Source organism: Lissotriton helveticus, chromosome 8, assembly GCF_964261635.1.
Source record: "Lissotriton helveticus chromosome 8, aLisHel1.1, whole genome shotgun sequence".
Classification (NCBI taxonomy): Eukaryota; Metazoa; Chordata; class Amphibia; order Caudata; family Salamandridae; genus Lissotriton; species Lissotriton helveticus.
The window spans coordinates 1177507279-1177533810 of record NC_136069.1 but is presented as its reverse complement, the minus strand read 5'-3'; the positions used below and the strand labels follow the sequence as shown (position 1 = coordinate 1177533810).

The 26532-nt window shown below is 48.1% G+C and overlaps 1 protein-coding gene across 4 annotated transcripts in view; it reads right to left on the bottom strand.

Annotated features, from left to right (window-relative positions):
* Positions 1-23859, bottom strand: part of BEND2 (BEN domain containing 2) — a 279920-nt gene extending 256061 nt beyond the window's left edge. The window contains exon 1 of one of the 4 annotated variants that reach the window (XM_078656148.1): positions 23709-23859. In XM_078656148.1, coding sequence (XP_078512274.1) covers positions 23709-23721 — 13 coding nt within the window. In that variant the 5' untranslated portion in view covers positions 23722-23859. Of the gene's footprint in view, positions 1-23387; positions 23448-23708 lie in introns of those variants that run through there. The other 3 variants (XM_078656147.1, XM_078656150.1, XM_078656149.1) reach the window with 3 other exon arrangements.
* Positions 23860-26532: the final 2673 nt, after the last annotated feature.

The following is a 26532-nucleotide window of genomic DNA, read 5'->3' as shown; positions in this document are numbered from 1 at the left end:
AATAAATCTATATATATTTTCAATATATATCTGTGTGGTGTCCTTTCATTTGGTATTCAAGGGATTGTGTATGGTAAAACAGCTTGCTTCACATGCCTTTACAGAGTTTAGCCTAAGACTGCTTAGTCCATGCTACCCCTAGGATAGCTTGTCTATAAGTTTGACTTTACAACCTGCACCATAAGGGTTGCTTGGCATGGTACAAGGTGATCACTAGAACTAGTGAGCATCATATACCAGGCCAACTTCTCACATTGGTGAGCAGCGGATTGGGATTTGAGCTTGCTGTTGTTTTACCATTACAATCTTTGAAAATATCATTTGAAAGATCATACAGGTACCTGATAGGTACACTAAAACAAGACTAGATATACTTAAGTTCTACTGAACTTAGTTGTTGTAGAGGATAGGGAGTAGCACACCCTGACTACAACTATGTGACGGTGGGGTGCCGGGTGAGCCCCGTACTGACTCGGAGTGGTGGTCCACTGCTGCACTCTCACCCTGCCCATTGTCCCTACAGCTGCCCGAGAACGAGTGGCAAGAGATTAAGGACGATTGCTGGACACCCCCGGAAAAGGGACGTGGTGCCTTTAATTGGAACGACGAGGACGGCGCAGCTCCGCCCCCTTTCCACGTCGCGACGTCAAAAGGCGGAAGTACCTCATCCTGGACGGACGGCGTTTCCCCGGAGGTAGACGGTGTGGAGAGGAACCGAAGGAGCGCAGAGGTGAAGCAGGAAGAGGTCGGAGAGCAGACGAGCCCAGCGGAGTACTACAAGCCAGGAGGCCAACGTTTCCACCCTTCGCCCCGCCACGGTCCCGAGGGAGGAACGTGGCTTAACAAGGTACGGGGCAGAGTTGCGGAGTGGGTGGGCCGGAGTAGCCATACCGATTAAAAACATCCGCTGCCGAGTGTATTAAGCGTCCCAGGTGCCCCTCCCTTCACGAGCACTGAGAGCACTGCGTGACGTTTTGTATAGTGCACCGACACTTGGTTTCCTTCACCTCCCCTACCCTCCACTGTATATATAGGACGTCTCAGTAACCCGATATATGTCCTTTGTTTGTTTTCTGGGTCATCGACCGTGCTGACGAGGAAGACGCCGGCGAAGGGGAAACCACAGAGCCAGGACCCTTACCCAGAGTCAGCCTAAAGCACGGACAACCCATCCTGAAATACCTGAACTTGGAGTTTATTTTCCCCCCTTCCAGAGACTTATATTCCCCTCCCTGAACACTGTGATTGGTATGCAGAGGAAAACATATATACCAATAAAACCCTCGTTAAAAGCACTGCTGAGAGAGCCAACCTTTGTGTTTACCCCGAGATCTGAGGTAGTAGAGCAGCAGGGACCCGCCGTGCAACCCCCCTGGGACAAACTACTAGATAGGTTTTGTAGGAAAACACAAGTGTAGGTAGATTGCAACACATCCACCACACTAGAGCAATGTCTGGAGCAGAGCGATCCACTGGACCAACCTCTGTTGAGAGTGACCCTCCAAGGGCACCATCCAAATTTGCTACCTTTCCATTTAAGGAACTGAGGCAACTGTGTTCCATGAGAGGAATCAAAACAGGTCCTTCTCCTACAGCAGGACACCTCAGAGAGCTGTTAGACCAGTCTGAAGCTCTAAGGAACTTCAAACCAGGCCCCTCAGGGACTGGAGATGGAGGATCTCCCACTGAAGATGATAACCCTGATGCCCCTGCCCCTGTCATCCAGATAGATGAGGAAGACCAGACCACTGGGAATACTCAGCCTGAGGAAGAAGAAGGGGAGGAGGTGGAAGAAAGTGAGTCTGATGATGATAGAGATAGCCAGGTGTTAGTCAGCAGGCTTAACCAGGCTAACCTAAGCTTATTTGGGACTGAAGGTGGGTCCAACCCATTCAGACCCCCAAATGGACTTAACCAGGAGCATAGGAGGAGGAGGAATCACTCAGGTGAGTCCAATACTTCCCATGTTTCTAGAGGCTCTCATGGCAACTCCAGAAGGGAGTTGACTAGCCCTCAGAGAAGGGAACATGAGGCCAAAATGAGAGATGCTGAACTTAGGATCCAGAGACAAGAATTAGAAGTTGCCCTGGCCAAAGAGAAACTTGCTAGAGCAAGGCAGCCTAGAGAGAGTGGATTAGATTCCACTGGTGGCAGCACTATCCCTAAGGATAAAGACAGGTCATATGACAATAGAAACCTGAGTAAGATTGTGCCCCCCTACAAAGTTGGGGATGATATCCACAAGTGGATGACTGCACTTGAGAGAGCTTGCAAAGTACAGCAGGTCCCTCGGGAGCAGTGGGCAGCAATCTTGTGGCTCTCCTTTGAAGGTAGAGGCCGAGACAGACTCCTCACAGTTAGTGATGGGGATTCTAGAAACTACCTGGTCCTGAAGAGTGCTCTGATTGATGGGTTAGGCTTAACCACTGAACAGTACAGGTTAATGTTCAGAGATACCCAGAAGACACAGACTCAGGACTGGTCTGAATTTGTTGAATGTGCCACTAAGGCTCTGGAGGGCTGGTTGCTGGGAAGTAAGGTTACTGACTATACAGGATTGTATAATTTAATTATGAGAGAGCAAATCTTAAGTAATTGTCAAAATCAGCTTCTACATCAGCACCTGGTTGACTCTGATCTGACCTCCCCACAAGAATTGGGTAGGAGGGCAGACAAATGGGTCAGAACCAGGATCAGGCCTAAGAACCAGGGTGGTGACCAAAAGAAAGAGACTACCAAGCCTCAAGAGAAGGGTGGGGATAAAAGTAAGGAAAAGACTTCCCCAGGGCCCCAAAACTCCAAGGATGGGGGTGGGTCCCAAGACACTTCTTCAACCCAGAAAAAGCCTTATTGTCATGCCTGTAAACAGGTTGGGCATTACAAAACAGACAGCTGTTGTCCCAAGAATGGCAATAAAGAGAATATACCTCCAAAGCCAGCTCCAACACCTCCTGTTACTGTCAGCAGTAATCCCCCAGGAAGTGGGAGCACACCCAGGAATCTGGGTGGGTTTACTTTTGGAGGACAGGTGGATTCTGGCCTAACCAGGTCCCCTACCTCAGATACTCTTGTCTATGAGACTGGCATGGGGTTTGCCAATTTCACTGCTTGCCCAAACACTTTGAGCAAGTATAGACAGGAGCCCCTCATCAATGGCTTGACAGTTGAGGCCTTTAGAGACACAGGGGCTAGCATCACCATGTTGGCTGAATGTCTAGTCCCCTCAAGGCAGCTTTTACCCGATGCCACATATCAGGTGACAAACATTGATGGAATAGAAACCAATCACCCCATGGCAGTAGTAAATCTTAGCTGGGGAGGTGTCACTGGCCCAAAGAGAGTGGCAGTGTCATCCAACTTGCCTGTAGATTGTCTACTGGGGAATGATTTAGAAATCTCAGCCTGGGCTGAGGTGGAACAAGAAACCCATTCTAAAATGGTAAATCTCCATGGAAAGGTTAGTGGGGCCGTGATGGCTACAGCCCCAATCCAAGAAGTCCTTCCTGAAAAGGTTGGTAGGACTGAGCAAACCTCAGCCCCATCTTTAGCTAACTCCCCTCCTGAAAAGATTAGCAGGGCTGTGATGGTAACAGCCCATACCCAAACCGAGTCTCCTCCTGAAAAGGTTGGTGGGGCTGTGATGGCCACAGCCCAAACTCAAACTGATACACGTGTTGTGAAGCCTGAAAAGATGGATCACTCCACACAAACAGAGAGCATTGAGGAGGAAGAAAAATCTCCCTCCCACCAGACTTTAGGAAAGGATCAGCCTCCTCAGGGAACTGATCTTACCCCTGATGAAGGAACTGTCCCAGAGGTTGTTAGGCCTGGCCCGACAGAGCCTCTGATGACAGTGGACCCTTCTCAGGTGGGACCCAGTCTGGAGCAGGTATCCTGCCCCTCTCTACCTTGCCTTACTCAGCCCAGGGCTGCAGAGGACAAGAAGGACAGTGAGCCCCAAAGGGCCCCCTGTCAAATAAAGCACCCCCATCAACAGATTAGGGGCACCGAAACTAGTAGCCCTAGTGAGGTGAAAACTTTAAAAACTCCTGAGGGAGCCCCCTTAAAAGTAGTTAGGGACCTCCCACAGATGGATTCTGTTGGGCACAGCCAAACCTGGGACCCCAAGGCCCCAAACCTGACCTGTCCCTCCAGTAAGCCAACAAGAGGGACCCAGCCTCCAGCTTTAGGTAGCCAGAGGTTGACCCTGAGAGCACAGTGCAACTCAGTCAAAGAAAGAAAGGCACACATGGTGGAGAGTGATTGGAGGAAGCTGAGCCCTACAGAGGAATCTCACTTCGGTACTCCATCCCAACACCAGCCTTTAACTTTGCAAAGACACACCACAGGTAGAGATTCCCTATGGTGGAGACCCACATATACCCTTAGGGCGAGGGATTGCTTAGTGGACCATGAGACAGGGGGTAACCAAGCCAGAGCTGGTACTTCCTTATATGGCCACTTAGGCAATATAGGCTTACCTGGTCAAGGATAGCCTTATCTCCTTTCGTTTGGGGGGGGTTATGTAGGAAGGTGGATATCTGACTATGGTTACCCCCAAACTTTTTGCCTGGTGTTTAGCTGGTTTTTGACATAGTTGGCCTGTGATCCTGCTATTCAGGGCCCCAGGCTAATTGCTCTCTCCTTAAAATGGACTCCATGTACCTTAGGTACATACACAATTGGAATTGGCTCACCTTATTGGCCCCTGTAACAGTGTACCCAGGTACCCAGGGCATAGGTGCTTCCAAGGCCTACCAGGGGCTGCAGCATGTATTGTGCCACCCCTGGCCTGGCCTCCATATTTGACACAACTGGCTGATCACTCAGCTGGGGTAAGTCGGTGTAATCACCCCTTACTTAGGTGTAGTATGCCTATACCTAACCTAAAATGGACACATATGTCCCTATCAGCCACTCCTATGGAAGGCCTCATCAATCCTGGAGGCAGAGTGCTTGGGAATATGTGAGATAGTGCTCTGGCATGAGCTGAGCCTGTCTGCAGCTTTCGGAACCATGTCCTTTAGCTGTTTCCTGATACTGCCATACCATATACTCTTAAGTGCATTATGAACCTTGCGGTTAAATGCTATCTTTGGTTTGGCTTTATCAAAACATGTCGAGTAAGGTGTCATACGAATTGGAATACTACCCCCTCGCCAGTTCTGGCGACGGGGGTAGCATTCCACCCTTCTAGAGGGACACGACATGTACCTAGCCTGAACCCCGGTTAAAGTTAAACAGAGCCTCAGCATCACAAAATGGATGCTGCCACCACAGACACAAGTCTGACCTCCTGCTGCTGGGAGTCCTTCCAGCGAGGGCAGCTTGGACAAAGGGTTTCCTGCCTTGGGAGGTGCTAGCACCACCCCAGACAGGATTTTGTGTATTGGGTAGGACAGGGCTGAATAGAATCAGACATGCCTGGGGCACACAAGGTGTCCCTGTGCATAGGCCAGTTCAAACCGGTGCTGGGGCTTTCCAGCCCCAGTCCTGGCGCGAAACTGGACAAAGGAAAGGGGGTGTAACCACCCCCCTTCCTGGTTCCACCCAGAGGAGGGACCTAGTAGGAGATCCGGCCCCCCAGATTCGAATAAGAGTGGGAGCTGTGTCCTGAGACTTCAGATCATCCTGAATCAACTTGAAATACAGAAGAAGACTGGACTTCGACATTCTGCTGCTCAGAAGACGGAAGAGAATCTCCCTTGTGGCCAAGGAGTGACCACCCTGTTCACACAGGCACCATCCAGCAACTCGACGTCTGCTTTGCCGCCGCCTCCCGCCGGAGCCCGAGCCCAGAGCCTGACAAGACCCAGACTCCCAGACTTCTCACAGCCCGATCCACAGTCCCTGCAAAGAAGGGACCCGTGGAGGCACCGAGAGACGTGGGACCGGACCTCTTGGAAGACCCCCGAAACGCTGACTGCTCAGCATCAGAGGTACCCTCAACGCTGTGCTTTGGGGTTTGAGAAGCCCCAACCTCGAGCAGCCCTTGCACCGAAGATCAGCCCCCCAGCATCTCCACGATCTGCGTGGGGCCCTTTTGCATTGTGCCACTCGACGCGCCTTCCCGTCCACTTGCCACGCGGCTAGTGGCCATCTTGGAGACGAAACCTTCAACTTTCACTGCAGGTCTGGTTGCTCCAGACTTGCCCTCGCTCCTGTAAAAAGGAGCACCTACTCTGACCTTGCTGGTCCGAGTAACAAGCCTTTTTCGATTCCTGCGTGGCTTGCATTAGCCAAGGCCTGTTTGCTTCAATCAAGTTGCCGACACCGCCAACAGCGAGAAGCCTGCGTGGGACAGTTCGTGACCGACTCCTGGACGTCTTCGACCCCTCGTGTCCACGTGGCTGCAGAGAGAAGCTACACCTCGACGCCTGTTTGCACCCGACATCGCCTGGTTCCAATCTGGTTCCACGGTAGTCACTGGCTAGTGACTTTGAACATTGTACCCTCTGCTTTCAGGTCTTCACCTCTTCAGATCCACCCTTGGATCCACCGGAACTCTTCACATCGAGCCGCCTGCAGCATCTTCAGCTCCAAGCACCATCGACCTGCGTGACGAAACCCGACACTACTTCGACCCTATGCACCCGCTTCCTGTGGGTGAGGTAACTCAGCTCCGCCGGTGTTCCCACACTGGTACACACCTCTAGTGTCTGTGTCTGAAGTTTCATCCTTCTAGGTCACTCGGAAGATTCCTTTCTAACTAACTTTGTACTTTTTACGCACCATAGACTTTGCATTGGTGAGTGCGTGCACTTTAAACACTGCACCCGAGTCCCGCGGGCCTTTCCCGACTTCTTCACTGTTAGTCCCGAACAGCTCCAGCGATTCCCCAGGCCCTAGGCCTATTTCCTGTCCAAGTGGCATCTCTTATACCACTTTCTTAGTATATGGTTTAGGTGGCCCCTAGGGCTCATCCATAATTGTGCAACTTTTGTGTATTTTAACTGTGTTTTGTTTTAACGCATTTGCTTCTGTGCTCATAAAGAGTATCAGGGATATTTGTAGTAATAAATCTATATATATTTTCAATATATATCTGTGTGGTGTCCTTTCATTTGGTATTCAAGGGATTGTGTATGGTAAAACAGCTTGCTTCACATGCCTTTACAGAGTTTAGCCTAAGACTGCTTAGTCCATGCTACCCCTAGGATAGCTTGTCTATAAGGTTGACTTTACAACCTGCACCATAAGGGTTGCTTGGCATGGTACAAGGTGATCACTAGAACTAGTGAGCATCATATACCAGGCCAACTTCTCACACTTGGCATGAATTTTTTATTCTGGGGGTCTACTATCCTAGTTAAAAACAGTGAACAAGGCACTCATCCGAGTGTTATGTCTCTATGTGGAGTGTCCTTTGTTTAAAGATTGTTGGTCAACATGTTTCTCGCTTCCAGTAGACATACTAGCGATTCTTCAGGACCAGGAAAAAGAACTATCTACACTAAATATTACTACTATGAGAATTACTCTTTAGTGAATTGATTTAATTAAAAAAAGTACCTGATGCGACCTGGAACTACCTGTTGTAAGGGAGACAAAAGATTTTTGGGTATAGGTATCCAACAGGTGCATACAGTGTACAGTAAATAGCAGCGAGTTTCTTGTGGTGACTCTTAAATGTATTCCTTATTGAGTGAGCGACAATGCTTCTAAGCAAATCTCGTGTTAAAAGCAAGTGTAAAATTCCGACAGTGAGCTAATGTGGCTAATTGCCCCATGTGGACATTCATTGTTGTGGCAGCAATACATACAACAGGACTCACCCTATTCAGTACATTACCCAGGCATCATCAGTACCCGGCGGATCACGCATAAGGCTTAGCTCCTATGTGTACATGACTAAACAATGAGGGAAATAAAAACAATATGACAGTAAACTGACCATTGACAATATACATTTCTTTATTACAATCTCTGGTATATTTTCTGGTTGCCTTCTGGTCAAAAGTATTTTTGTGGTGTCTGACTGAACTTAATTCTCCATAGCATATTTACAGGGTGGGATTGTCACTGTTCTCTCTCTCCTATTTATCCCATAGTCTCCTCGGGGTGTGTTTACCTTAAGCTGTATGAGGGAGGCTTGTTCGTAAACCCAGGTGTCCTGGTTGTAAATCTCCGGCCTGAGTCTGGAGGGATATTGCTCATAAGCTGATTACTTTCACTAATGCTCCTTGCACCCATGAATCGATCCCAGCTCTCACGCAGGTGATGCAGTCATTTTCTGCATTCTCAGTATACTATAAAAACTACTCGAAGTGTTAGGCCCTGCCTATGACTCCGGCGACTACGGTTGCATCGCGTGGGTGGGAAGGGGCGCCGTTCACTTGGTGGACTCAAAGTCTGAAATATCTGGGCGTGTACCTGAGTGGTGATCTATCTCGGGGGTGCATGATAACATTACCCCTATCATAGACAGGGTACGGGCAGAATTCACCTCCTGGCTGGCATTGCATCTATCTCTATGGGGCCAGGTTGAAATTATTAAAATGAACTTGAAGCGGAGATGTAATTACATATTTAGAATGCTTCTCCAGAAAATACCCAGCAGCATGGGGGGGGGGGGCAGGCCTCATCAAAAGGCTGCTAAACTACAAGCTAAAACTACTGCAGGGGGGGCTGCAACTTCCCCACACAGAGTCTTACTGCTTGGCCTTGCAGTTGTCACATGTGGTGCAGACGCTGAAGCTGGCTAACAAGACACCTACAGGTGGTTTTCTGGAGCGCCATCTGCATCATTATAAATGGAAACTTAAAGCTCTTTCACCAGGCCATGGTTTATCCAGCTGCCTGGGCAACCCGATTATACATGCCACACACTATGCATGCGATGTACCCATCATCTGCTTTGTTTGCGGTACACACTTTCTTTTAAGGCACCGCCATGGTGGAACATGAATATTAAGATTAAGATTGGGGTTGGGGAGGTTGACTGGTCGCAGTGGAGGAACAAGGGGGATTCGTCACGGGAATTACCTGGTTCAGGATGGTGTATTGGTCCCTGTAGGAAGGTGGATACCTGACTATGGTTACCCCAGATTGTTGCCTTGTGTTTAGCTGGTTTTCGACTTAGTTGGCCTGGGATCCCGCTAATCAGGGCCCCAGGTTATCTGCTCTCTCTTTAAATGGACTCTATGTACTATAGGTACATCACCAATTTGGTACTGGACACCTTGTCAGCCCCTGTACCATGCACTATAGGTGCTCAGGGCATAGGTGCATCCAAGGCCTACCAGGGGCTGCAGCATATCTTTTGCCACCCCTGGCTGGTACTTAAATCGACACAACTGGCTGTTCACAAAGCTGGGGCAAGGTGGTGTACTCACTATTTGGTGTCATGCACTTTGGAATACTACCCCCTCGCCAGTTCTGGCGACGGGGGTAGCATTCCACCCTTCTAGAGGGAGAAGAGATGTTACTTTACTGAAAACGCGGTTAATCCTAACCAGAGCCCCAGCATCACAAAATGGATGCTGCTGCCACAGACACATGTCTGGCCTCCTGCTGCTGACCGAAACTTGGCAGAGGACGCCTGGACAAAGGGTTTCCTGTCACAGGGAGGTGTCACACCACCCCAGACAGGAGATAGTGGAGTGTAGCAGGGAGGGTTGAAAGAAACTAGACACTGCCTGGGGCGCACAAGGTGTCCCCGGGCAGATTCCAGTCAAACCGGTTCTGGGGCCATCCTGCCCCAGTCCTGGCGGCAAACTGGACAAAAGAAAAGGGGTGTAACCACCCCCTTCCTGGGTCCCACCCATAGGAGGGACCTAGCAGGTAATCCAGCCCCCAGATTTGGAATATAGGTGGGAGCAGTGCCAATGCACATCAGATTATCCTGACGGAACCTTATGAAACGAAACTCTGGACCCTTCGACATCCTACTCGACGTAGAAGACTGAAGAATCTCCCTTGTGGTCAAGGGGTGACCACCCTGTGCAAACAGGCACCATCCAGCACCTCTAGGTTTGCATTGTTGCAGTTCCCGCCGGAACTCGAGCGACAGAGATCGACAAGACTCAGCGTGCCTGCCTTCTAACACCCCGATCCACAGTCCCTGCAGAGCTGAGACCCGTGGAGGCGACCTGAAGCGTGGGGCCGGCCATCTTGGAAAAACCACGAAGCGCTGACCGTGCAGCATCCGAGGCTCCCTCGAAGCTGTGCATTGGAGTTTGAGAAGCTCCAGCCCGAGCAGCTTTTGCACCGAAGCTCACCCCTCCACACTCGACGAGTGCTGCGTGGGGCCCTTTTGCATTTTCCTGCTCGACGCGTTGGTCCGGTCGCTTGCCCGTTGGCTAGTGGCCCCAGTACCAACGAACCTTTGAATTTGCTCTGCTAGTCTGGTTGCTCCAGACTGGCCCTCGTTCCCCTGACAAGGAGCACCCGATCTGACCTTCCTGGTCCGGTCAAGAAGCGATCTTCGAATCCTGCGTGGGTTGCCTTTGCCAAGGCTTGTTGACTCCGATCCGGAAGCCGACACCGCCGACAGCGAGAGCCTTCGTGGGACAGCTCGTGATCCACTCCTGGACATCCTCGGTGCCCCAGAGTCCACGTGGCAGCGGAGACAAGCTTCACGACATCAACCTGATTGCGCCCGACATCGCCTGGTTCCTTCCTGGTCACTGGCTAGTGACCCAGACTCTGTCCCCTCTGCTTTCAGGCACACTACATCTTCGATCCACCCTTGGATCACACTGGACACTTCTCTTCTGGATACCTGCAGCATCTTCATCTCCAGGCACCATAGAACTGCGTGACGAAACCCGACACATCTTTGCACCCGCTTCCTGTGTGTGAGGTAACTCTTGAACGCCGGTGCTCCTGTAGTGGTTTACACCTCTAGTGTCTAAGCCTAAAGTTTTGCCCTTCTAGTCCAGTCGGAAGACTCTTAAAACTGTAACTCAATAACTTTTACGCACCATTGACTTTGCATTGGTGCATGCGTGTGCTTTCAGCACTGCACCCGAATCCCGCGGGCTACTCCCGTCCTAACTGCTGTTAGTCCAGTGTAGTCCCAGCGATTCCCAAGGCCTTAGGCCTTACCACTGATCGATTAGTGATTGTTATACCACTTTATTGATATATGGTTTGAGTGGCCACCGGCCTCATTCATAACTGTGCAACTTCTATATGTTATATTGTGCTATTGTTTAAATGCTTGTGCTTCATTGCTCATAAAGAGTAGTGGGGATTATTTTGAGAATAAATACATATATTTTTATAAATATATAACTTGTGTGATGTCCTTTCATTTGATATCACAGGATTGCATATGGTAAAACAGCTGGCTTCACATGTCCTCTTGAGTTAAGCCTTTAGGCTGCTTAGTCCATGCTACCACTAGGATAGCTTGTCTTTAAGGTTGACTTACAGCCACCACCATAAGGGATTGTTTGGACTGATACAGGGTGCCCACAGAACTGTGGACATCATATATCAGGCCAACTTCTCACATTGGTGAGCAGCGGTACAGATTTGAGCTTGCTGTTGTTTTACCTTTGCAATCTTTTATCAAATTGAAAGATCACATTAAGTACCATAGGTACATATAAACAAAGCTTAGCATATTTAAGTTCTACTGAACTTAGTAGTTGTAGGTAGAAGGGCTTAGCACACCCTGACTACAACTCACTAGCAAGGTACAGTAGGAAAACACTTAGTGTAGGTAAGTGCATCACTTACACCTCACTAGAGTCATGTCTAGCACAGGTGAAGCTCTAAGCTCTCTACCTGTGGTGGTTGACCCTCCACAGGCAACCTCAGACTATGACAAATTCAGCCATAGAGACCTGAGTGCCTTGTGCACTGCCAGGAAGCTGAAAAAGGGTCACAACCCTACCATTCCTATCCTGATAGCCATGCTGGAGAAGGATGATCTTGAGAAATGCAGAATAGTCCCCTCAGGGTCAGGAGAAGGAGTGCATCCCCTAGATAATGAGAACACCACCCCAGAAGAGGAGGAGGAGGACCCAGAGTCAGGTGATGATGTAGACAATCATCAAGGGGATAACCAGGTACCAGTGGTAAGGCTTAGCCAAGCCAACTTGGTCCTACATGGGAATGGAGAAGGGAACCACTTCTCCAGACCCAATAGCAGAATTATCCCAGGCAATAGAAGAGAGAGGACTCCTTCCAGGGATTCTCACATTTCTAGTGCCTCAAGAGAATCTCAGAGGGGAATGACTTCTCCCCAGAGAAAAGAGCATAAGGCCAGGATGAGAGCTGTTAATCTCCAAATAGAGAGGGAAGAATTAGCCCTGGCCCAACCTAGACTTGCTTTGGCAAGAGAACAGACATTAAGTGGTGAGATACCCACTGGTGGCAGCAATATCCCTAAGGATAAAGACAGGTCCTATGATCATAGAAACCTGAGTAAGATTGTGCCCCCCTACAGAGATGGGGATGATATCCACAAATGGATAACTGCTCTAGAGAGGGCCTGCATGGTACAGCAGGTCCCTCAAGATCAGTGGGCAGCAATCTTGTGGCTCTCCTTTTCTGAGAAAAGGAGAGATAAGCTCCTCACTGTTAGAGCTGAGGATGCTAAACATTACACTGTCCTGAAGAGTGCTCTTATTGATGGGTTTGGCTTAACCACTGAACAATACAGGTTGTTGTTCAGACACCCAAAAAGCTCAGACTCAGGACTGGACTGATTTTGTAGATTGTGCTACTAAGGCTCTGGAAGGTTGGCTACATGGCAGCAAAGTACATGACTATACAGGATTGTATAATTTGATTATGAGGGAGCAGATCCTAAGTAATTGTCAGAACTAGCTTTTACACCAGCACCTGGTGGACTCAGATCTGACCTCTCCACAAGAATTGGGTAAGAGGGCAGACAAATGGGTCAGAACCAGGATTAGGCCTAAGAATCAGGGTAATGACCAAAAGAAGAATACTTCCAAGGCTCAAGAGAAGGGTGGGGATAAATCTAAAGACAAGTCTCCCACAGGGCCCCAAAACTCCAAGGATGGGGGTGGGTCCCAAAACACTTCCTCTGACCAGAAGAAACCCTATTGCCATGCTTGTAAAAAGCCTGGCCACTGGAAAACAGACAGATGTTGGCCAAAGAATAACAATAAGGAAAATATTCCTCCAAGTACAGCTCCAATACCTCCTGTTACTGTCAGCAGTAATCCCCCAGGTGGTGGGAGCACCCCCAAGAATTTGGGTGGGTTTACTTTTGGAGCTCAGGTGGACTAACCAGGTCCCCTAATACAGATACTCTTGTCTATGAAAATGGCATGGGGTTTGCCAATTTCACTGATTGCCTAAACACTTTGAAGAAGTATAGACAGGAGCCCATCATCAATGGTCAACAAGTTGAGGCCTACAGAGACACAGGGGCTAGTATCACTATGGTGACTGAGAATCTAGTCCCCTCAAGGCAACTTTTACCTGGTGCCACATATCAGGTGACAAACATTGATGGAGTTCAGAAAAATCATCCCATGGCAGTAGTAAATCTCAGCTGGGGAGGTGTCACTGGCCCACAGAGAGTGGCAGTGTCATCAAACTTGCCTGTAGATTGTCTACTTGGGAACGATTTAGAAATCTCAGCCTGGGCTGAGGTGGAACAAGAAACCCATTCTAAAATGGTAAGTCTCCATGTAAAGGTTAGTGGGGCGGTGATGGCCACAGCCCCAATCCAAGATGTCCTTCCTGAAAAGGTTGGTAGGGCTGTGCAAGACTCAGCCCCATCTTCAGCAAAATCCCTTCCTGAAAAGGTTAGCAGAGCTGTTATGGTAACAGCCCATACCCAAACTGAGTCCCTCCCTGAAAAGGTTGGTGGGGCTGTGATGGCCACAGCCCAAACTCAAACTGATTCCTGTGTTGTGAAGCCTAAAACTATGGATCACTCCACACAAACAGAGAGCATTGATGAGGAAGAGAAATCTCTCTCCCACCAGACACTAGGAAAGGATCAGCCTCCTCAGGGAACTGATCTTACCCCTTGTGAAGGAACTGCCCCAGAGGTAGTCAGGCCTAGCCTGGCAGAACCCCTGATGTCAGTGGACCCTTCCAAGGTGGGACCCAGTCTGGAGCAGGTAACCTCCCCCTCTCTACCCTGCCTCAGTCAGCCCAGGGCTACAGAGGTCAAGGAGGTCAGTGAGCCCCAAAGGGCCCCCTGTCAAATAAAACAACCCCACCAGCAGATTAGGGGCACCAAAGCTAGCAGCCCTAGCCAGGTGAAAAAGTTAAAAACTCCTGAGGGATCCCCCTTACCACTAGTTAGGGACCTCCCCCAGATGGAAACTGTTGGGCACCGCCAAACCTGGGACCTAAGGGCCCCAAACCTGACCTGTCCCTCCAGTAAGCCAAACAAAGGGACCCAGCCTCCAGCTGTAGGCAGCCAGAGGTTGACCCTGAGAGCACAGTGCAACTCAGTCAAGGAAAGAAAGGCACACATGTTGAAAGAGGATTGGAGGAAGCTGAGCCCTACATTAGTGGAGCCTCACTTCAGTACTCCATCTCAACACCAGCCTTTTACTTTGCCAAAACACACCACAGGTAGTGATTCCCTATGGTGGACACCCTCTGATACCCCTAGGGTGAGGGATTGCTTAGTGGACCGCCCCTGACTTGGTGATGATGGGTGAAACCTTACCTATGGAGTGGACAGACCACTCACTGGTTAAATTTTTTATACATATGAACGGCGGTCTCTACAAGGGCCCTGCAACGACCAAGGATTTTAAGTGCAGAGATTGGAGGGCTCTTGCACGTTTGCACTCCTCTGGCAGGGTTTTCCACACTGACCAGTTTTTCAATGGGGAAAAGCAAATAGAAGACAACTATGCCTCTCTTTGCAGTGGCATCACAACTATCCTTGATGCACATGCTCCGCTAAAAATACGTAGCTGTAAAGGTAAAGACTCTGCTCCCTGGTTTAATGACAATCTAAGAAACCTAAAACTGGGATGTAAACAAGCGGAGAGAAGATGGAGACGGGACTACAATGAAACTTCTAAAGAGATGTGGAAAAATAAGGTCATGATCTATAAGAGTCAGATTAATAAATCTAAGGCAGAGCACTACGCTTCTGTGATCTGCAATTCCACCAACAACTCTAGGAGCATTTTTAACATACTTAACAGTGTTACTAATCCTGAGTGCTCCAGAAACGCTATCGTCCCTTCCCAAGATTTATGCGACAATCTTGCTGGATTCTTTAAGGATAAAATTGACCTTATCCTTAAGGACTTGAATACTCCAGATCGTACTTCGTCCTTAGCACAGGATCGGGGACTCTCATGGCATGGGCGACTGGCCCTGTCATGACCACAATAGATTTCTTATGTGAGTTCCCGCCCCTGACATATGAGGCCTTTACAAAGCTAGCCAGAGGGATTTCCTCTGGGTCTCCTTTGGATCCTGTACCTCCTAAAATTTGGAAGGAATTCGAGGAAGAATTATTCCCCTCACTCCATCTTATATGTAACCAGTCTCTGGTGACTGGTATTGTCCCAGTTCCATGGAAACGGGCATTAGTCTCTCCTTTGCTAAAAAAGCCCTCCCTGGATCCAGACTGCTCGAAAAATTTTAGGCCCATTTCCCTGTTACCCTTCCCGGCTAAGATCGTCGAGCGTTTGGTTAGTAACACCCTGTCTAAACACCTGGAATGTCAACAACTACTGGATAGGGATCAATTCGGCTTCCGGCCTGCTCACGGTACCGAAACAGCTTTAATCACCGCTATGGACGAGCTTCAAAGGCGGGCAGACAGAAGGCAGGCAGCGTTTTTGATCCTGCTTGATATGTCTGCCGCCTTTGATACGGTGAATCATAAGATTCTGCTTAGGCGGCTGTCCGAGGCAGGAGTGAGAGGAACAGCACTGCAGTGGTTCCAATCATTCCTGCAGGATAGGCAGCAGGCAGTATCCATGCCCCCTTTTCAGTCAGCCTTTTCATTAATATCACATGGGGTACCCCAGGGCTCGGCAATTAGCCCGATTCTTTTTAATCTGTATCTCAGACCGTTGATCTCTCTGATTAAAAGTTTTAATATCAGGATTGTCAACTATGCTGATGACACGCAGTTGGTCATCCTCAGCAGGTTGGACTATTGCAATGCCCTTCTGCGTGGCTCTCCTGGGTTCTTGCTGGACAGGCTCCAGAGGGTCCAATCTGCGGCGGCCAAGTTGGCCTTAGGGCTTCCGAGAAGATCTCATGGACCGTCTGCCCTGGGCAAACTTCACTGGCTGCCGATCAGACAGAGGATACAATTCAAGGCCCTCTGCATAGTCTTCAGGGCTCTCCATGGATCTGGCCCAGCCCCTTTGCAATCAAAGTTTGCCTGGTATTCTCCAACCAGACGACTTCGATCCTCAGATGCTAAGCTGGTAGTGGTCCCCAGATTCAGGAAGGTCCGAGCTGGAGGTAGATCTTTTGAAGTGGCAGCCGCCATACTTTGGAATACTCTCCCGGTTGAGATCAGACACATCACTGAACTCCTTCCTTTTAGAAAAATGATTAAAACCTGGTTATTCCCCATGGTAACTGCCTGAAGCTCGCACTCCCTGTGTTCCTCTTTTCCGCCTCATCAGACCTTATCAGCGCCAGGATGCCTGCAATGGTGACAGCTGCGCTTTATAAGTTTGTTAAATAAATAATAAATAAATAAACAGGGGGTAACCTTGCTAGTGCAGGTACTTCCTTATATGGCCACTTAGGCAATATAGGCTTACCTGGTCAAGGATAGCCTTATCTCCTTTCGTTTGAGGGGGGGGGGCTATGTAGGAAGGTGGATACCTGACTATGGTTACCCCAGATTTTTTGCCTTGTGTTTAGCTGGTTTTCGACTTAGTTTGCCTGGGATCCCGCTAATCAGGGCCCCAGGCTATCTGCTCTCTCTTTAAATGGACTCCATGTACTATAGGTACATCACCAATTTGGTACTGGACACCTTGTCAGCCCCTGTACCATGCACTATAGGTGCTCAGGGCATAGGTGCATCCAAGGCCTACCAGGGGCTGCAGCATATCTTTTGCCACCCCTGGCTGGTACATAAATCGACACAACTGGCTGTTCACACAGCTGGGGCAAGGTGGTGTACTCACCCCTTGCTTAGATATAGTATACCTATGTCTAAACCTATATCTGGACACATATACACCTATAAGTCACTCCTATGGCAGGCCTTTACAATCCTGGAGGCAGAGTGCTTGGTTTTATGTGAGATGGTGCTCTGGCATGAGCTGAGCCTGTCTGCAGAGGTCGGAACCATTTCCGTGCAGCTGTTCCAGTGATACTGCCATACCATATACTCTTAAGTGCATTATAATCCTCGCAGTTATTGCTAACTTTGGTTTGGCTTTATCAAAACATATCGTGTTTGGTGTCATACACTTTGGAATACTACCCCCTCGCCAGTTCTGGCGACGGGGGTAGCATTCCACCCTTCTAGAGGGAGAAGACATGTTACTTTACTGAAAATGCGGTTAATCCTAACCAGAGCCCCAGCATCAGAAAATGGATGCTGCTGCCACAGACACATGTCTGGCCTCCTGCTGCTGACAGAAACTTGGCAGAGGACGCCTGGACAAAGGGTTTCCTGTCACAGGGAGGTGTCACACCACCCCAGACAGGAGATAGTGGAGTGTAGCAGGGAGGGTTGAAAGAAACTAGACACTGCCTGGGGCGCACAAGGTGTCCCCGGGCAGATTCCAGTCAAACCGGTTCTGGGGCCATCCTGCCCCAGTCCTGGCGGCAAACTGGACAAAGGAAAAGGGGTGTAACCACCCCCTTCCTGGGTCCCACCCATAGGAGGGACCTAGCAGGTAATCCAGCCCCCAGATTTGGAATATAGGTGGGAGCAGTGCCAATGCACATCAGATTATCCTGACTGAAACTTATGAAACGAAACTCTGGACCCTTCGACATCCTACTCGACGTAGAAGACTGAAGAATCTCCCTTGTGGTCAAGGAGTGACCACCCTGTGCAAACAGGCACCATCCAGCACCTCGAGGTTTGCATTGTTGCAGTTCCCGCCGGAACTCGAGCGACAGAGATCGACAAGACTCAGCGTGCCTGCCTTCTAACAGCCCGATCCACAGTCCCTGCAGAGCTGAGACCCGTGGAGGCGTCCTGAAGCGTGGGGCCGGCCATCTTGGAAAAACCACGATGCGCTGACCGTGCAGCATCCGAGGCTCCCTCGAAGCTGTGCATTGGAGTTTGAGAAGCTCCAGCCCCGAGCAGCTTTTGCACCGAAGCTCACCCCTCCACACTCGACGAGTGCTGCGTGGGGCCCTTTTGCATTTTCCTGCTCGACGCGTTGGTCCGGTCGCTTGCCCGTTGGCTAGTGGCCCCAGTACCGACGAACCTTTGAATTTGCTCTGCTAGTCTGGTTGCTCCAGACTGGCCCTCGTTCCCCTGACAAGGAGCACCCGATCTGACCTTCCTGGTCCGGTCAAGAAGCGATCTTCGAATCCTGCGTGGGTTGCCTTTGCCAAGGCTTGTTGACTCCGATTCGGAAGCCGACACCGCCGACAGCGAGAGCCTTCGTGGGACAGCTCGTGATCCACTCCTGGACATCCTCGGTGCCCCAGAGTCCACGTGGTAGTGGAGACAAGCTTCACGACATCAACCTGATTGCGCCCGACATCGCCTGGTTCCTTCCTGGTTCCTTCCTGGTCACTGGCTAGTGACCCAGACTCTGTCCCCTCTGCTTTCAGGTACTCTACATCTTCGATCCACCCTTGGATCACACCGGACACTTCTCTTCTGGATGCCTGCAGCATCTTCATCTCCAGGCACCATAGAACTGCGTGACGAAACCCGACACATCTTTGCACCTGTGCACCCGCTTCCTGTGTGTGAGGTAACTCTTGAACGCCGGTGCTCCTGTAGTGGTTTACACCTCTAGTGTCTAAGTCTAAAGTTTTGCCCTTCTAGTCCAGTCGGAAGACTCTTAAAACTGTAATGTAACTCGATAACTTTTACGCACCATTGACTTTGCATTGGTGCATGCGTGTGCTTTCTGCACTGCACCCGAATCCTGCGGGCTACTCCAGTCCTAACTGCTGTTAGTCCAGTGTAGTCCCAGCGATTCCCAAGGCCTTAGGCCTTACCACTGATCGATTAGTGATTGTTATACCACTTTATTGATATATGGTTTGAGTGGCCACCGGCCTCATCCATAACTGTGCAACTTCTATATGATATATTGTGCTATTGTTTAAATGCTTGTGCTTCATTGCTCATAAAGAGTAGTGGGGATTATTCTGAGAATAAATACATATATTTTTATAAATATATAACTTGTGTGGTGTCCTTTCATTTGGTATCACAGGATTGCATATGGTAAACAGCTGGCTTCACATGTCCTCTTGAGTTAAGCCTTTAGGCTGCTTAGTCCATGCTACCACTAGGATAGCTTGTCTTTAAGGTTGACTTACAACCACCACCATAAGGGATTGTTTGGACTGATACAGGGTGCCCACAGAACTGTGGACATCATATACCATGCCAACTTCTCACAGTCCCCTTTCCGGATCTCAATCGCGATCATGGGACACCTTAATCACAACACTGGCAGTATCAACAGCTCACACACAGCCTTCAGCACGTTGGGAGCCCCTGCCCGCGCAATACAGCGCCTGATCCCCTTTTTGCAGTATATTCTGACCTGGAAAAGTTTTAGGGATACTGTGGAGGATCTGTACGCAACCCTGACAGATGACCTCTTCTCACACTCTACTGCTCTTATTTTGCGCTGTTGGTGGCCAACACAAGGTGAAGGTGAAGAGTGTGAAAGAACCAGGACTCGAAAAATCTAAAAATTGTTACTAGACCTGCAGGTACAATAAGTTAAAAAATCTACTCGGCCCAACTGTAATGCACTTGACCAAAAGGCATTTTTATTGCTCATTCACTTTGTGGGCAATAAAGATGCCTTTAAATCTTGCTATCTTGTCACATTTCCTCTGCTTTAGGAGACAGAGGTCAAAAGTCAGTTTGTCTTCCTACTCGACAGAAACGGCGAGTAGGACCTAAAAATAGCTTGCCCTAATTAAATCTGACTCACAAATGCGAGAGGGCGAGTGGATTTTTTGAGCCCTGGACACACATATATCCAAGACATAACCGGCAACAAGCGTCAAGTGACGATGCCAAGGGGCCGAGTTGAGCAATGAAAAGGGCAACTGCTGCCGAAACAGTGCTAGGAGACCGTGAAGAAAAGAAACAGCCCTGCTAAACAACAAATAACAAGACATAAACTCGACCAGCAAGAAAAGCCAAGGTCATGCAACCAAGGTCAAAAAAAGGCCTACTCTCTGTGTGAAGGCTATTACATAAACAAAACCCAGAAACAGAGACAGGCTTGCAAAATACCAAAACCCCAACAGGGGAACTGCAATAGCTATATCCCCGAAAGGGTGAGGTGCACAATAAAGAAATATATAAACATGCGGTGGGAATTAAATGTCATACAGAGGGAGCATTGATAAGCCGAGACAACAGCTCAGCTACGTGAGTAATGATAGCTGCAAGTGAAAAAACTCCCCGCCGTTGCAGGACTCACCGGAGTAAAATTTGGGTGAATGCGGTAGATAGGAGTGCAGTAGATAAGGGCAGAATAAACGGAGGGATACTGTAATGGGGTAAATTGGGGAAGAGTGGATTGGATTGGGGTAGATTAGAGTGGGATGGGGCAGAGTGGAGTACGTTGAGTGTGATAGACTGGGTGGATTAGAGTAGGGTAGATTGGAAAGGAGTGGGGTAGATTAGGGTACAGTGGAGTGGGGTAAACAGGGGTACATTAGAGTGGGGTAGTTTAAAGTGGGTAGATTAGAGTGAAATAGGGTAGGTTGTAGTAGAGTGGAGAGGGGTATAGTGGGGTGAAGCTGAATGCAGTGGAGTAGATTGGGCTAGACTTGAATGGGTTAGATTAGGGTGGAGTGGTTAGACTGGAGGGGAGTGGGTTAGATTGGAGTAGAGCGTGGTAGAATTTTTGTGGATGTGATTGTAGTGAAGTGGAGTAGGGTAGTTTGGGGTAGAGTGCAGCATGGGAGATGGGGCAGAGTGGAGTGGGCTACAGTGGAGTAGAGTGAGGTAGATTGGACTGGAGTAGATTAAGGTGGAGTGGGGTACTTTGGAGTGGATTACAGTATGGTAGATTGGAATGGAAGATTAGAGTGGAGTAGAGTAAATTGCAGTGAAGTGGAGTGGAGTAGACTGGGTCGGGATGTATTGGAGTGGAGTGGGGAGCCTGGTCGTAGAAAGTCTTACACTGGAGTGTCCGGAGTGGGATGGCATAGAGTGGAAGGACATAGAGTGGAGCAGAATGCTGTACAGTGAAGTGGTGTAGAGTGTTGTAGAGAGGAGTAGGGTAAAGTGGAGTGGCACGGTGTTGCTCTAAGTGGGAAGGGCATGAGCCGACGTGGGTCCCGTACACACTGTGCCACTGAATTCAAGTTAGCCTGGCTGATGAGGGGTGATATCCTGATACCGGTCCCAGAATGCTTGCTTCCGGTCCAGGGAGGACCTGGCCTGGCAGTTCGAGCTGAACTGGTTTGCATGTGGCTGGACCAAAACTGGGATTGCATGGTGGGAAAATACGAGGAATTGGGATGTGGCCACAAACGATTGCCAGTGGATGATATTAATTCAAGCATTCTATCCATCACATGGTTGTTTTTGCATTTGTCGCCCTAAGTGCAGTGGGTATTTCCAGACGTGGGTCCTAGGCTCACTCTGTCAGTTTATTCAAGCTAGCCAGGGAGGGCCTGGTCTGGCAGTTCAGTCTAGACTGTTCCCATGAGGAACAGGTTCAAGACTGCTTTCAACATGGCTGGGTCCAAACTGGGGTGCCATTGTAGCAGGGTGGGCAAAAAAACGATGGACTGGGATGAAGCCCGAATGATTTCCAGTGGCGGAGATTAATTCAAGCATTCCATCCATCAACTTGTTGTTGTTGCATACGATCCAATGGTAAGTGATGGACAAGATATACACAAGCTATATACACCCCCTGTATGGTAAATAATATATATTTGCAGGGACAGCAAAAGTGCTGTTGGCACTAGAGACCTAAAAGTCGGGAGGGGGTGGCACATTAAGACATCAGAACGCAGTCACTTTCCTAAGCCATACATTCTTTTGGGACCACAGGGGCATACAGCATCCACATGGCAACAGGGGTAAATATCACATTTTTCACATATTTGTGTGAGGGGATATTATGGAATTTGTAGATCAACAATATTCCTACTGCTCAGTGGTAGTCTGTGTGAATGTTTAGCAGAATGCTGATTTATACTTATGACTTCTCTTTTTTTTGTAGTTTTAGATTGTACTAAATTGACACTAGGACACTAGAATGCTTTACATGAGTATTAGATTACGGTTAAAAAATCAGTTTCATTTTTATTCGTTTTTGGGGTCTTGGAGATTGAATAATTTCAAACGTTCTATCCAAAATACAAAGTAAAGGAGTCTGGCCCTTAAAATAGAAGTGTTCGGATCTTTGCTTCATAATACACTTATAAAGTGCTTTTGAAAAGATGGTTCTAATGCCCAAATTAATGGTACTCAGTTTATCAAACTCTGAAAATGTGAATGCTGATTGTGCCAATTACGTTTTTATTCAAATAAAAAAAGGCTGGTGTCCAAATTCAAATAATATTTGAAACCCAAAGAATTCCTGAAAACAAACATTTTCCTTTCACAAAAAAACATGTAAACATATTGTTTAAAACAGTATTTCTGTGCCGTTTCACGCATTCCATATCAGATTTCGGTGAGGAGCAGGCACAAACATATGGGCGGCAGCGGACCAGCGCAGAACGTGGAGTACGATTCACTGAAAACCCTCTGTCCAAAAAAAGGCGGCAGTATAATAATATTCACAAAGGAATCTTTACGTTTTAATGTTTGTCTCCGTTAAGGAAATCGCGGCTATCTGCGAACACTGGAGGGATGTCAGATAGCCCTTTTGATGCGAGAATGTCATGAATAAAACACAAAATTCTCCCAGAAAAAACCACACAAAAGCATGTTAAACAGAGCGCGTCGTAGCCATATATCACGGCACTACAGTAATGCTCCCATAATAATTCATACATTGTAAACTCAGACATATTATTGGAATCAGTGCGATGACTGAATACAAACATTATGGTCAGTTTGGGACAAGAAATAGTATCTAATTAGCCCAGTGTATACTGAAAAATAAAACCTCAGCGATACAAATTCATAATATATTGTTTTAGGATGAGACGCACAAATTCCCATCGTTCACAAATAAGTCAACCACGCTTATGATAAACGTTTAATTCACTGGCTGTTTAAATACGCATCTCTCGGGTTTCTAACCTAAACGCGTTGTTCAGTTGAACTAAAATGCAATAACGCTTAGTACAAAACGCCTCCGTACCAAAGCCCCTTCATCTTCAATGGAAGTAGTAGTCCCTTTTTCGTTTCTATGTTTCTATCAACCATGCGAAGAAAGAAACCGAACGTACTAGAAATGACGCCATAATGATGGACCGCAACGCCATACGCTCAAGAACACGTACGTAAAGGGTGTTCGCCAATCAGGATACGCGACTAAGGCGGTCGTAGGCATGCGCGATGCGTTTGCTTCTGCATACTCACCGTTTTCAAGACTCCGCCATAGTTAAACGATGGCAGAACGTTTCACTAGGGCACAGAGCAAGCGCTGGGCGAGTATTAACACATAAAACGTGACCCTTACCCCCGGCGGACATCCTGACCCTCTGCAAGTTCAACCTCGCGCTGCTTCTGTAGGCGGCCCCTGGAGGGTGGGGTTATGTATCCCATATGCTAAGCCAGTTTGGTGCGACGCTGGAAACGGAAGCAGACGCTGAGTCTGCTGCACCAAAACTGTTTTAAATCCCCACGAGTGCGGCTGCGCGCGCAGGGGCCTGCCAGTGCCCCCGCCGTGGACAAACGGGTCCGCCTTAACGCCATGCAACCACCTCCTCCAACGGGTGGAGTTTGCGGCCGCGTCCCTGACGCTATTAAGTTATCAGCCGCAGGACCTTCCAAGATGCATTTCCTAGCTCACCAGCCTTTAAGGCTTGTTTTATTTAGTTAAAGGCGATGTCATACAGCCTTTAATAATGTAGCTCTTGTTTTATAGGCGAAGTACTCAGAGTAATGCCGAGCTAGCAGTGAAAATAGGATCCTTCGGTTCTTACGTGTTTAGCTCCCCTTTCACATGTTGTTAAAACAGTCGTGTTGTGGTACAGAACCTAGATTACCACTTACAGCAGCCTCACCAGGAGTAGCCTGCCTGCCTGCTGCTCACACCCTAATCCCAACTGTCACACCTTACCACACAGGCAACCAAGCATTCCATCCATCATCACCACCCCAACATTCCACACTGAACACCCACACTGGCTGAGCAGCTAGGAGCTAAGGTAACAGGAGATACATGAACACATAAGCAAGATATAACATATCCTCCCCCTTTACTAATAAACTAAAATGTAAGATACTAGATGGAAGCAACTTCTCATATATATATATATATATACACACACTAGTAACAGAAAATGTGTTCAATGCACACGGATAATAGGTGGAACAAAACATGTCATGAAGAACTAAGCAATAAAGAAAGCAGAGAGGATGCATTCATAAATACATAAGAAATATAACTCATCCTCCCCATATAAACACATAAAAATGTAGAGAACAAAACTGGTGAGACAATATTGTCTTGCACATCGCACATAACTAGACAGCAGACTGAGAAAATACAAAAATAACTACAAGTAAGAAACTGAATCACACAAAAACGTGAATACATATAAGAAATGGGTGTGAAACACCCAACCAAACATCCCATCAAAGGGTAACCAAAGTAACGTGTAGCCACGGGTGACATACACCCCCAAAACACCATCCCTAATATAGGGAAACAAATTAAACGTAGACACGGGTGAACTGCACTTATCCAGAGATCCCTCTTGTAAGGGCGTGAAACGTAGATGGTAGGAATGGAACTAGCACCCATTAGGCCATCCCTCATGTAAGGGTCAGTAATGTAAAGTGTGATGATGGGTGACTAGCACTCATCCAGACATACCTCAGAAAGGTAATGTAGCAAATTATGTAGATTGGGTGACTACCACCCATATACATCCCTTATGTAAGGGCCATAGCGTAAACTGTGGAAATAGAACTATCCCCCATAAAACTACCCTCGTGTAAGGGACATGTAAAGTTCACTGTATAAATGTAGCGAAAGTTGTAATGTAAAGTGAAATGTCAGCAAACAACATAGCGTAAGATGTGAAAATGCAGACATACAAATATAGCTAAACCACAAATAAATATAGTGTAACCTGACAAAACCATAATGAAATTTCCCAGACCAGAAAAAACTATGTCACTACAGCACCACTGTAGCGACACCAATGTACAGAAAATGTGCACAGTTGGAAAGAACACCTACACTGTAAATAAAACGACAAAGCTTAATAATGGTGAAATTGGCCACACATAAAAAGCGTGTGCACCACTAAAGATGGAAACGTACACAGGAACATAGTAGTAATGACGTAAATGGAAACTGAGTCTACTAGTAAGAAATACAATAACATGTCACAATAGCAAGTCATTAGGCAATAAATAAAACATGACTCAAAGTGAACACTAAATCAGCAAACCTTTTTTTTCCTAAAAATTGATTGTATCCGATTAGGACACAAGATCTGTGAGCAATATCTCACACAAATTTGGCACATTACTAGTTCACTAGACCCCAAGATAAAGACTTATGAACATGATCAGGTGGAGTTCAGTTAATGTCTTCCACATGTCGGAATCAGGACCGATTCCTTTAAAATGCTGTTAAAAATTCATTGTAAAGTACCAGCTGCCGCTGAACACCAGCTTCCATGAACTTCGAAGTCATCCATAAAAGCATAATAGCGCTCAGCTACAGGTGCCAAAGGCATATAGCTGTGTCTGAACTGGGGTGGTGAAGTGAGCTAAAGAACGATGATGGATTCAACCCAGATCTGTGACTGGGGGTGAGTGTCTGAAAAGTTTCAGCGCTCCGTCCATCATCTCCTTGTGTTTGCTCCATAAGCATTGGTACCTGGATTTTTGCCAGCGTCCACCATTGCGTCCTTCAGTTCCCTGAGCTGGATGCTGAGCCTGCTGAGGTCAATGGTGACTCTGGCCTTCCATACCCACGATGTTCGTTGGCCGGCCGAACAGGCTAGACAGTGGCCTGTGTGCAACATTATAAAGTGAATTGGAGAGCAGCCTCTGTACTTGCTTGCAGCCACCAACCCAAAGATGAAGGCACACAGTAATGAAGTGTGCCGTGTGGCGCCAGGCGCGCACGTGCACTAAAACGTTATACAGTACACGTTCCACATCACTGCATGTCCCGATGCACCAGTAAAACCAGTTGTAACACATGGGTCTGTCTCCAGGTCATCACCAAAATAATGTTGTACCGCAGCCCCTCCATGAGCGGCCTGCCTGCTGCTCAGTCCATACTCCAACTGTCACACCCCACAATTCCATCCATTATC